We start from the raw sequence: 11,847 nt of genomic DNA, 5'->3' as shown, positions 1-11,847 counted from the left end.
AAGACAAAAGAAAAATAACACAGTAGAAAACCATGCAAAAAAAAAAAAAAAAAAAAAAAAAGAACAACAACAACAAAAGAACTGAGAAGAAGCCCGAAGAGCCCATAAGCAAATGAGACTATACTCAGCCTCGGCAGTCATGGGTAAAACATAAATTACAACAATTGTAAGATACTGTTACATACCCATTGTGTCAGTTTCCTAGGACAACGGTAACAAATTACACAAACTTGGTGGCTTAGAAAGCAGATATTTATTCTCTCACACTTCTGGAGGTAAGAAGTCTGAAATCCAGGTATGACAGGACCAGCGCCTCTAGGGGAGGGTCCTGCCTTATGTCTCCCAACTTCTGGGGGCTCCAGGGGCTCCTTGGCTCGTGGCAATTTCTGCTGCATCTCCACATGGCCTCCTCCTCTTCTATCTCAAATCTCTCTCTTTCCCTGACGGGGACATTCGTCATAGGATTTAGGACTCCCCTGGCTAACCTGGGATGATCTTATCTCGAGATCCTTAACTTAATTACATCCGTAAAGACCCTTTTCCCACATAAGGTCACATTCGCAGACTCCCAGGGTTAGGGCATGGACACATCTTTGTGGGAGCGGGGAGGGCACCGTTCAACCCTTTATACTCATTGGCAAAAAGTCCGACAATATCAAGTGTGGGAGAGGATATGGGGCAAGGGGAACTTTCATACAACGTTAGGGGAAATTTCAATTAGTCAATCTCTTTGGAGGCAACATCCAGGTCATGCATAGCAATACCTGTGAAAGTTGAAGATGAACTTACCACCTACACATCTTAATCCCAGATACACACCCAAGAGAAACACCGAGACACACATCTGATGTTACTCATGGCCATGTTTGTAAATCGCCAAAAAGGGAGCACTCTGTAAATAGCCACCACATGACTTTGGAGGGATACCATTCAGTCCACAGGAGTCTGACAGATATCAATGGAAGGTCATGGCCAAACCTCAGAGACCTCAACCAGAGCTGCTGTTCCATCTTCAGATTTGTCACACCCACCTTCCTCCCTCCCCTCTCTGGCTGGTGTTACATCATGGAAAACATAGAAATCCCCAGAGGAAATCTGTCCCTCATTCTCCGCCCCCCAACTCTGCCAGCCCTCACCCCATAGCCACATGCCCTACCCCTCCACCATCCCCCAGCAAGGGCTCCCCACTGGTTCATCCCCATAAACATCCATATGTGCCCCTGGATCTACCCACTGTCAACCCATCCCAGCCCTCAGCCACCACCCATTCTTGGCTTCCCTGTAGCAACAGAACTCCTGGAACGAATCATCTAGGGGTGCCCGGGGGGGCTCAGTCAGTTAAGTATCTGCTTTTCAGTGGCTGTAACCACTCCAAGGTGCGCCTGGCCTGTTCCCCGCCTTCCCCTTGCTCTGTCTCATGCCTTCCCCCTGTTCTGTCTCACCCGTGCACAGCCACCCTGGGTTTCCTCCTGTCCTCAGACGTTTTTGCTTGTATCCCGTCTGCCAGGAACGGACACTCCCCCCTCCCAGCTGCAGGTGTCTGGCGGGGAAGGGCTCTGCCCCGGCACCATGGGACAAAGCACGGCCCTGGTCTTGGACTCGTGGCCTCCAGAGCTGTGAGACAATACATTTCTGTCGTCCTCAGCGACCACGTTTGTGGCCACTTGTTCCAGCAGCCACAGGAGACTGCTAAAACGCGGCAGCAAAGACATCCGACAACGGTCTTATTTTATGCTTTGCCAATCCCCGCGGAGGCTGAGCTGCTCAGGCTTCTTGGTTCCGTTTAGTGTAGTTCAGTTTAGTTTCAACAGCTTCGTTAAGGTACAATTCGGCTATCAGAAGTGTGTACCCCCCAGTGGTTGGGGGGCAGGAGGCCTCCTCAGCTGCACCCCCCACCCTCTGCTCTTAGATGGGCCTTGCCAGCCCTGAGCCTCCCTTCCCGGTGTCCTAACAGCACTGCCATCTCCGGCTCGGGCCGAGACTCAAGCCCGGGGGCTGTGGTCAGCCGCGGCTCCTGCTAAGCTGACTCCAGTCCCAGCCGAGGCTGGTCTCGGGGTGCCCGGTGGGCTCGCCCACGCTCTGCCCGCAGTCACTCCCCACAGCCCACAGCCCTCCGCACGGGTGGTCTTGGTCGAATCCGACAGAACTCAGGGCTGGTGGAGGGATGGGGTCAGACAACTGGTGAGAGATAGCGACAGGGCCTGAGCCCATGCTCTTGCTTCCCAGAACTTACTACGTGCTCAAGAAAGACCCGAGGAAATATCAGCAGGCAACATTTAGGAGCCCTGCCTTTGTGCCAGCCGCTGAGACCTACCTTGTCTACTCTTTTATCTTTCTGCGTGATCCTCTCAAGGACCGTGTCGCTCCCTGTTGTTACCTGGAGAGGCTCAGAGAAGTTACGTAACTTGCCCAGGGTCCTGCTATAAATGAGAGAATAAGTGAGAATAAGTGAGCCCTGTGGGTGTCCCAGCCATCCCAGCCATCCAGTCTCTCTGCAGCTACCACGGCCCCTTCCTCTGCCCGTCGGACATGTTCAGAGAAGGGAGATAAAGGACGCCTTGTGGCATGGGGCTGGAGGGGCTGGAGGGGGTGGTGGACATGAAGAGTTGGTGCAGGGACCTAGGTGGGCCATAAAGCTCAGGGGGCTGAGGGCTTCCTGGAGGAGGCAGCATTTGCTACAAGGGTCCCATTGATACTTTATCCTGTAACCCCCTGGGGGATTTTTCTCCACAGATAACTCCCTGCCAGCCCCTGTCAGCACACCCAGAACAGCCTGGAATTGCCAGACCTGTTCTCTGTCCATCTGCAGCCCACCCCTGGCCCCACCTGGGGAAGGTTTTAGAGCCGGGATGTAGGAGGCAGCTTCTGCTAGGTTGTCCCCCAGGGCCACTCCACTGTCAGGCATGGGCATGGGGGTCTGGTAGGAGCCGGGGGCCTGGCAATCAGCAGGGGCAGGGGGGAGCCTGGGGATAGGAGCAGAGTCAGTGCCTCTGGAAACAGAATGTCAGGCAAAGAAGGCAAAGGTGTGCTGAGGGAGCCAGGGTCCAAGCCCACGCTGGGGTCTATGGGGCAGGAGCTGGGAGCTGGCTCCGCTCAGGGAGGCAGGCACTGTCCTGCTCTGGCTGTGCCTGGATTTCACGTCCCCCCTGTGACACACAGGCTCCTGGGAGCACCCTTGGAGGAACCCTCCCTCTGAGCCTGTGTCGGGGAGGGGGACAGACCCCATCCTCCCTCAAGGAGCTCCGCGGCTGGGGGAGGAGGCAGCATGTAGACAGACTGGGACCAGCCAGATAATCACCACGGCTGTGCTGGGGATGGCTGGGGAGGCAGGAGAGGAAAAGGGGGAGCTGCTTGGGAGGCAAAGCCAGAGCTGAGTCTTTGCTTTATGGTTGCAAAAGTGACACTTACCATTTCTGCTGCTCAAAGTATTGCAGTCTCGCCGTGGAACGTCTGGAAGCTACAGAAAGATGCTAGGAAGTCAGTGAAAGCAGCACAGGGCACACACAGTGGTGCAGGGGCTCTGCGCTGGGGGGTGGGGGGGCAAGGGGCTGTGGGCCCCACGGACTGGGACGGAAGCCACCATACAGCAACTGTGAGGAGGGTAAATCAGGTCACCCCCCCCAGCACCTCAGTTTCCTCACCCTTACGGTGGGGTAGTAATCAGACCAGCTGCGTTTCCCGTCTAGCCTTTGCTCCGTGGTGTGCCCACCGCCCACGACTAAGCCCCAGCTCCCTGTGTGAAGGCCCCGCCTAGTTGTGTCTTGTTTCTCAGAAAGGGGCCACATGCTAGTCCCTCTGTCCAGATCCCCTGCCCTCCGAGAGCCTGCCCCTGCCCCTCTCCTGCTGCCGCTGGAGCCACCTCGGAGAGCCCATGGCCCACCGACCCCTGGGGTCCGCGAGGACTGGCCAGGTCTGCTGTGTCACCGACATGGCCCAGGCCCAGCCAAAGCCTGCTCTGGTTAACAGCCAGGGGTGTCTGGTCGGCAAGCCCCGAGTCCCTGCTCACCTGCAGTGGGCAGGCAAGGAGGCGCCTTGGACGAGAAGCAGGAACCAGCTGGCCAGCTCTCACCCCTCCGGGCACACCTCCACCCAGCTTGGCTTCTTCATTTATTGGGCAAGAGGGGGGCTGGGCCTGGGGATCTGGCCATGGACAAGCTGAGTCTGAGGTTGTCCCCAGGCACTCCAAGTGTGCAGAGTGAGGACACATCTCACCTAGGAAAGGTATGACTGAGCTGGGGCCAGGGTCTTGGGATGGACATCAGGACACCTGGGTGCCATGACCCATCCCAGGCTCTTCCACTCTGGGCCTGGATTCAGGGCTGAGGCCTTTGGCCCTAGAGAGGTACTAGGGAGCCATGGACAGAGTTAGAGCAGGGCTGATGGGACCAGGAGCTGTCTGAACTCCAGGCAGAAAAAGCTGGATGAGGGAGGGCGATGCTGGCATTCCAGGCAGAGCTTCGGGGCAGGGCTCCAGGTGCTCCAGGCCAACTCTGGGCCCGAGGATGGGCGGTGCCAGTGGTCCACTCAGGCCTTGCTCCTCCAGGAAGTGCTCAGAAGGAAATGGGTGGGACGCATGTGTCGGAGGGGTGCAGGGGCAGCCGTGGCCCTCTGGGGTTACCGTGAGTCCTTGTAGAAGCATTGGGGAGCCCATGGAGGTACAGCCATGGGCGCAGGGAGAGTGCCCGTGAAGGTGGGGAGCCCCAGCCCATGCCGCCCCCTCCCTGCAGGATGGACCCCTTCGCAGACACCCTGCGGCAGCTGCGGGAGGCCTTCAGCTCTGGGCGGACCAGGCCTGCCGAGTTCCGGGCTGCGCAGCTAAAGGGCCTGAGGCGCTTCCTGCAGGAGAACAAACAGCTTCTGCAGGAGGCGCTGAAGAGGGCCGGGGGGGTGGGGCTGGGGACCAGGCTGTGCTCCCAATTCATTGCTGTTCATTTCACAGACCCTTCCCTGGCCAGCAGCGTATGACAGCATCAAACTCATCCAAACCTGGAGGCAGGCCCCCATGTTACTGAGGGGGAAACTGAGGTGCATGGGGGTTGAGACGCTTGCCCGAGGTCCCTCAGCTAGGAAGTGGCAGAGCGGCGCAGGAGTTGGAGCCCAGGCCACCTGTCGTGGGGCCCGAGCCCCTCACCACTCACCGTGCTTTCCCAGGGGACTGGCTGTGCTGCCTCTGGGGACTGTCTCCATGACTCCTGGGGATCCCAAGCCCTAGATCCCTCCCTGCCCTGCCCCCGGCCTGAGCCCTGCATTCTCCATTCTCTCTCTCCACCGCAGTCAGTCTTTGAGGCGGACTTGTCTGAGCTCATCTTATGCCAGAATGAGGTCGACCTGGCCCTCAGGAACCTAGCCACTTGGATGAAGGATGAGCCCGTGAGCAAGAACCTGGTGAGCCTGCTGGGGGGCGGGGGGGGGGCGGTCCATGTCCGGGGGCAGGCCCAGCAGCAGCTCCAGCCCAGGCCTCTTCCCCACCCCCGCCCCCCGGCGATCTCTGACTTCCTTGGGACCTCTGTCCCCTCACGAGGACTCCACTACACAGGCTCCCTGAGGACTGTGGGGGGCGGCTTTGGGGTGATCCCCAGCCGCACCTTACCACGTGTCCTGCACTACAGTTCGTGCTGCTGGACTCGGCCTTCATCCGGAAGGAGCCCTTCGGCCTGGTGCTCATCATCGCCCCCTGGAACTACCCCGTGAACCTGACCCTGGTGCCGCTAGTGGGCGCCCTCGCGGCAGGTGAGGAGAGATTTCTGAGCCCCATGCCTGTCCGACCCAATAGCCCTTCCCAAAAGGGGCCCCCAGAATTCCATTAATGTGGTGTCTCCAGCCTCTGGCACGTTCCTTGCATCTCTGCCCTGGGTGGGTGTGGGGGCACTGGCTTCTCCCCACAATGTCCCCATCTGTCCCTGCAGGGAACTGCGTGGTGCTGAAGCCATCAGAATTAAGTAAGGGCACAGAGAAGGTTCTGGCTGAGGTGCTGCCCCAATACCTGGACCAAGTGAGGATGGCCCCCCTCCATGAGCCCCCAGTGTCCCACACCCCTGCCCCTGTCATCTGGGGAAGGCAGCTGCCCCCAGGACCTGCAGTGTCGCTTGAACCACCCGCCCCGCCTTGCAGGGCTGCTTTGCCGTGGTGCTGGGAGGGCCCCAGGAGACCAGGCAGCTGCTGGAGCACAAGTTCGACTACATCTTCTTCACGGGTGAGTGGCCTCAACCAGTGTCCTGGGGGTCGGGGGCAGGGACGGCTGCGGAGGAAGGAGATGGTGACCAGCAGTGGCAAGCATCCCAGATGGCAATCAGCCCTTGGGCCTTAGAGGGTGGAATGCTGGGGCAGTAGGGCCTGGGGCAGATCCCAACAGACAGGGTACAATGGGCCAGAAGAGGTGGTGCCTGGACCATCTGACCAAGGCTGATTGAGCATGGGGGGCCAACTCCCATATCCCCAGGGAACCCCCGAGTGGGCAGGATCGTCATGGCTGCCGCCGCCAAGCACCTGACACCCGTCACGCTGGAGCTGGGGGGCAAGAACCCCTGCTACGTGGATGACGACTGCGACCCCCAGACCGTGGCCAACCGCGTGGCCTTGTTCCGCTACTTCAACGGCGGCCAGACCTGCGTGGCCCCCGACTACGTGCTGTGCAGCCCGGACACGCAGGAGCGGCTGCTGCCCGCCCTGCAGACCGCCATCACCCGCTTCTACGGCGAAGACCCCCAGAGCTCCCCGAGCCTGGGCCGCATCATCAGCGAGAAGCACTTCCAGCGGCTGCGGGGTCTGCTGGGCTGTGGCCGCGTGGCCATCGGCGGCCAGAGCGACGAGAGCGAGCGCTACATTGGTGAGTCGGCCCTGCCGCTGCTGCCACCGCCGGGCCTCCGCACCGCCCTGCGAAGGCCCTTCCAGGACGTGGGCCGCGAGCCTGGGCTGCGAACCTGGGCCCCGCCCCCGGCGCCTCCTCGCCCCGCCCCCGGCACCTCCTCGCCCCGCCCCGCCCCTCCCCGGGGCTCCCAGAGCCGCACCACCCAGCTCAGCGGGGGCACCCGCCTCCTTGACCTCCGCTCCACCTCAGCCCACACCGGGGCTGGAGAACCCCTCACCATCCTTCCTGGGGGGCCGGGGGGCCGCTCTCTTCCCCAGAAGCCCTCTGAGCCCTGCCCGAGCCCCTGCCCCAGGGCTGAGCCGTCCCCTGTGCCCGCAGCCCCCACGGTGCTGGTGGACGTGCGGGAGACAGAGCCGGTGATGCAGGAGGAGATCTTCGGCCCCATCCTGCCCATCGTGAACGTGAGGAGCCTGGACGAGGCCATCGACTTCATCAACCGTCGGGAGAAGCCACTGGCCCTGTATGCCTTCTCCAACAGCAACCGGGTAGGTGGGTTCGGGCAGGGCTGGGACAAGAGAGGGGCTGAAAAAGGTGCAGACAGGTGACCTTCCCCTTGACAGCCCACGGTGGGAGGGTTAGGGCAGCATCACCTGAACGGCACAAGGACTCCTGGCAGAGGGGACTTGGGCAAGGCAAAAAGACTGTCAGATGTGTGGCTGGCCAGCTGTCTGCCCTGGCTGGGGCAGCTTCCACCAAGAAAAGAGGTACCTTTTTCTACCCAGAGAACCCTGTCTTCCTAAACAATGCAGAGGCTCTGTGTGGACAAGCAGAGGCCCTGGAGGGGGTGGGGGAGGGGGCAGAGCAAAGCCGGGACCTGCCAGGCAGAGCCAGGCTGGCCACGGTCGGGCCTGTGTGCTGCAGGTGCCAGTTACCCTTCCTGCGGTGTCTCGCAGTCACGGGCTCCCCTCCGTGTGGAAAGTGCTCACTGGGGAGACATCTCAGTAGAGTATGGGAACAGGGGAGGCTCCTCTGCTCCCCATGGAATGGTCGGGGACCCGAGTCCTCTTTCCTGATGATGAGCCCACTGCCGGGCCTCTCCCACCTCCCCCCAGGTAGTGACCCAGATACTGGATCGGACCAGCAGTGGCATTTTCGGAGGCAACCAGGGCTTCCTTCACCTGATTCTGCCATCCCTGCCGCTCGGGGGAGTCGGTGAGCCCTGCCCTCCTCCACTCTCCAGCCCCCACCCCCAGGGAAGCCCGGGTTGGTACTCCCATCCTGGGAGGGCCCAGTTTAGCCTTCACTCTCTGTTCTACCTTGATCCAGGCCCTGGGCCTCTCAAGGCCTCAGTTTCCCTATCTGCAAAATGGCTCTTAAGAGTGGCTTGGCTTTCCCCGAGCACCATGCCAGCTGTGGGCTCCCGCTTGGGCACTGGGCTGCTGCTAAGGCTGGCTGGGCTGCCGGCCTCAGGCCCTCACCTCTGTGCCCACGCAGGTAACAGTGGCATGGGAAGATATCACGGCAAGTTCTCCTTCGACACCTTCTCTCACCACCGCGCCGTTCTGCTCTCCCCCTCGGGCCTGGAGAAGCTCAATGAACTCCAATACCCGCCCTACACTGACCTCAGGCAGCAGCTGATAGGCTGGGCCCTGGGCTCCCACGGCTGCACCCTTCTGTGAGCTCCCCGTGTGCGTCCAGCACCCTACCCCCACCACCCCTCTGTCCTGCTACTGCCCAGGTGTTCCATGGTCCCTGAAAGGTGGGGGTTCTTTCCGGGAGCGCAAAGATCCTGTTTTGGGGCTTTGTCTCAACAGACCCTTGGCTGGGCAGGACCTCCGGCCACTGGTCCCACCACTTTCAGGGCCAAAGTCCTCTCTGCAGCTCCCTGATGGACTCACTGACCCGACCCTCTGCTTGGATGTGTCTCGAGATGGCGCTCTGGTGGTTAGAAAGGACTCCCTTGTATCAGATCTATAATCAGGTTCCCAGAATACAGAACCGTGTCTTTTCTTTTGTTAATAGCAAGGGAGGGGATGGGGAGCCACAGCGGGAAGGCAGCCCATGGGTGGGGGCTACTGGGGAGGGGACCCAGGGTTGGGCTCGGGCCAAAACTGCAGTGCTGCCACCACCGCCCCCTCCAACTCCCCGGACTGGGCTGCTGCCAGGAGAACCCCCAAAATACAGAGTGATTTCTAACAGCTCCATTCACACCTGGTTTGGGGAGTTGGGTTTGTCTGACCTGAAGTGATCTGATCTTGATCCTGGATCTGGCTAATGGCTGACATCGCCCTGACGTGTGTCCCTGACAAGGACTCTGATGTTGTGGGCGGGTGGAATCAATAGGAGAGAGTGCAAATTTGATTAGTCATGTCTGCTATGGGCACAAGACAGGATCGTGCACATTCTGCACGCATCTATCATCCTGCTGTGGACTCCCAGAAGGAGGTCGTGGTGGGCAGATTCTAAATCTAGCCACTTCCTCTGACCTATGGGGAAACTGAGGTCTAGAGACAAGATGGGGCTGAACTGAGTTTATACAGGAAAGCAGAGCAGAGCTGAATGATGGGGGTTTTCTGAAAAATTTGGAGGTAGGGGATCAGTAAACAGAACATACCTAGTCCGCTACTCTTTCCCTAGTCCTCATCCTAAAAGCCCACTTCCAACCTCCCCTCCTCTTCCTTCACTGAGAGCCTTGGGAAGACTGGTTTGTGGCCTGAGATTGAGGGAAGAGGGGGCAGTATGACGGTCCTGCTTCCCGGGGAACTGTTGGGGATGGTTGTCTCCGAAGGGGCACAGGGTGGACTCGAAGGAGGTCCATGACAGGGACTTGTTGAGAGGTGCGAACACACGATGGTCTGTTTGGGTGGTGGTACAGGTGCCCCCTTGGAAGGCTGTCCTACCATCTGAGGCCATTTTATTCTGGAGGACAGCTTTTCTCAGCGGAGACACATCAGTGCTCGGGAAGGACAGGCTGTGTGGTTATCGCTTGAGGCTTGCTGATTGAATTTGGCAAAGATTCTAGGTGTGCTACAGTGTGCTCTAAATCAATGAAGGGAGGGGCGCCTGGGTGGCGCAGTCGTTAAGCGTCTGCCTTCGGCTCAGGGCGTGATCCTGGAGTCCTGGGATGGAGCCCCACATCAGGCTCTTCCGCTGGGAGCCTGCTTCTTCCTCTCCCACTCCCCCTGTTTGTGTTCCCTCTCTCGCCGGCTGTCTCTCTCTCTGTCAAATAAATAAATAAAATCTTANGTCTGCCTTCGGCTCAGGGCGTGATCCTGGAGTCCTGGGATGGAGCCCCACATCAGGCTCTTCCGCTGGGAGCCTGCTTCTTCCTCTCCCACTCCCCTTGCTTGTGTTCCCTCTCTCGCCGGCTGTCTCTCTCTCTGTCAAATAAATAAATAAAATCTTAAAAAAAAATCAATGAAGGGAACAGAGACAGAGGCCAAATGACCAGACGCTACTTTAGTTCACCCAGCCTGTTAATAATTTAATTTGCTGCTTTAAGGGGAGCTGCTGCCTCGCACCTTGGGCCGGAGTCACGTCCACACCTTTGCCTGGGCGGCGCTGGGCAGTGCCCTCTGCCCCAGACACGTGGCGGACACCATGTTAGCGCGTGGGCTGATTAAGGCCGGTGCTGAGTGCCAGCCCGGGGCCCCTTCTCTGCAAGCCTTGAGTTCCCATTTCCAGTCCTTTGCAGAAAAGCTCCCGCTGTGCCTTAGTGGTCCTGTGAACGAGTGTTACAGGGCAGTGGGGTTAGGGTCTAAGGAGATGCTGTCCCAGAACCCAAGCACTCGTCATCATCCTTATTATTAGGTTATTAGGTATCATTAACTTTTATTGGGACGTAACACTCAGTAAAATGCATAAATCATTAAAAAAAAAAAAGAGAGGGGTGCTTGGGGGCTCAGTCTGTTGAGCCTCTGTCTTCGGCTCAGGTCATGAGCCCAGGGTCCTGGGATCAAGCCCCACGTCTGGCTCCCTGCTCCGTGGGGAGCCTGCTTCTCCCTCTGCCTGCCACTCCCCCTGCTTGTGCTCTCTCTCTCTGTCAAACAAATAAATAAATAAATCTTAAGAAACTGCCAAGCCTTTTAAAAACATTTTTTTTAAATCGAATTTGCTGCTTTAATACTCAATTTTCCCCTTTTAACCAGCCCTGCTGCTTGCGGGTTGAAGGGGGGTGGGACCTCCATTCGGTATCATGATTTACTACATGGTCTGGCAAACCATGACCTTTGACCTGTGGCCCCCACTGACTGTCTAGTCAACGAGGCCATCTATACACGGTGGTCACCTTCTCTAGTTCCCAGGTCTGCGCAGCGACGAGGAACGGCTTGGGTTAGGTCACACGCAGTGTCCACGCAAACCAAGGAGTATACAGAGGGAGGGGCTGGTAGACTCAGTCTGCCAGTGGTCAGTGGCCGGGAGCTCTGGTATGGCCCCCGGTTCCTGGCGATTGTCCTGGGCATCGTTTAGAGCACACAGGACCTACCATTACTGCATTAACCAAGGCATTGCACCTTAAGGGCAACCGGGCATCAAGGACGCCATCCTGTGGGGGCACCGTGGTGGCCCCTCTCCCTGTGCACCCAATCCCAACTTGCCGTGTCCATTCCGGAGTCGGTCACGGTCGCTAGGGCTGGTCTGGGAGCTGCAGCATCCCCTCCCTGACTGCGAGGGGTTGTGCCTTAGGCATCGAGATAGGAAAACAGGAGAGGACTGTCTCGGGCTCTTGCAGGTGAACCCAAATGCCTTTCCACATATCCTGCCCCCACAAAGCCTTATTCCTGATCTTCCTCCCCTCAGCTTCCCATGGTCCGAGCTATAAGGTTAATCCCTTTCCAACAACCCACTGTCAGTGCGAAGGGTTAAAGGCCATGGCTCAGGAGTAATCACTGGCCCTACTGCTTTGAGCTCAACCTGCTGGCGGCGATGTGGGAGGCTCTCTCCGGAGGGACACTGTGTACGCAGGTCGGAACTGTGGCTCTCCGGGGGCTCTGGGTTCCTGCCCTCCTCCAAAGCTGGGGCCAAAACCCTCCGGGCAT

The 11,847-nt window shown here is 58.8% G+C and overlaps 1 protein-coding gene across 2 annotated transcripts; it reads left to right on the top strand.

Moving 5' to 3' along the window:
- The first annotated feature begins 4,271 nt into the window (after positions 1-4,271).
- ALDH3B2 (aldehyde dehydrogenase 3 family member B2) lies at positions 4,272-9,916 on the top strand. Of its 2 annotated transcripts, XM_034645864.1 has the most exons (9): positions 4,272-4,619; positions 4,728-4,887; positions 5,610-5,730; positions 5,907-5,992; positions 6,112-6,193; positions 6,440-6,826; positions 7,187-7,353; positions 7,921-8,020; positions 8,303-9,916. In XM_034645864.1, the coding sequence occupies exons 1-9, from the start codon at positions 4,435-4,437 to the stop codon at positions 8,485-8,487; spliced, it is 1,473 nt and encodes a 490-aa protein (XP_034501755.1). In that variant the 5' UTR covers positions 4,272-4,434; the 3' UTR covers positions 8,488-9,916. The 2 variants fall into 2 exon arrangements, with proteins under 2 accessions (XP_034501755.1, XP_034501754.1); XM_034645863.1 differs by lacking the exons at positions 4,272-4,619; positions 4,728-4,887 and adding an exon at positions 5,275-5,385 and having other exon boundaries at positions 8,303-9,914.
- The last annotated feature ends 1,931 nt before the right edge of the window (positions 9,917-11,847 follow it).

This window comes from Ailuropoda melanoleuca, chromosome 16, assembly GCF_002007445.2.
Source record: "Ailuropoda melanoleuca isolate Jingjing chromosome 16, ASM200744v2, whole genome shotgun sequence".
Lineage (NCBI taxonomy): Eukaryota > Metazoa > Chordata > Mammalia > Carnivora > Ursidae > Ailuropoda > Ailuropoda melanoleuca.
This window is presented reverse-complemented; position numbering and strand designations above follow the sequence as displayed.

Excerpts from the sequence above, each read along its gene's own strand:
- ALDH3B2 (XM_034645864.1), top strand. The coding sequence starts at position 4,435 with ATGCTGGCATTCCAGGCAGAGCTTCGGGGCAGGGCTCCAGGTGCTCCA. Across the intron at positions 4,888-5,609 it reads CGCTGAAGAGGGCCGGGGGG|TTCGTGCTGCTGGACTCGGC; the intron begins GTGGGGCTGGGG and ends CCTGCACTACAG. Across the intron at positions 5,993-6,111 it reads TGCCCCAATACCTGGACCAA|GGCTGCTTTGCCGTGGTGCT; the intron begins GTGAGGATGGCC and ends CCCGCCTTGCAG.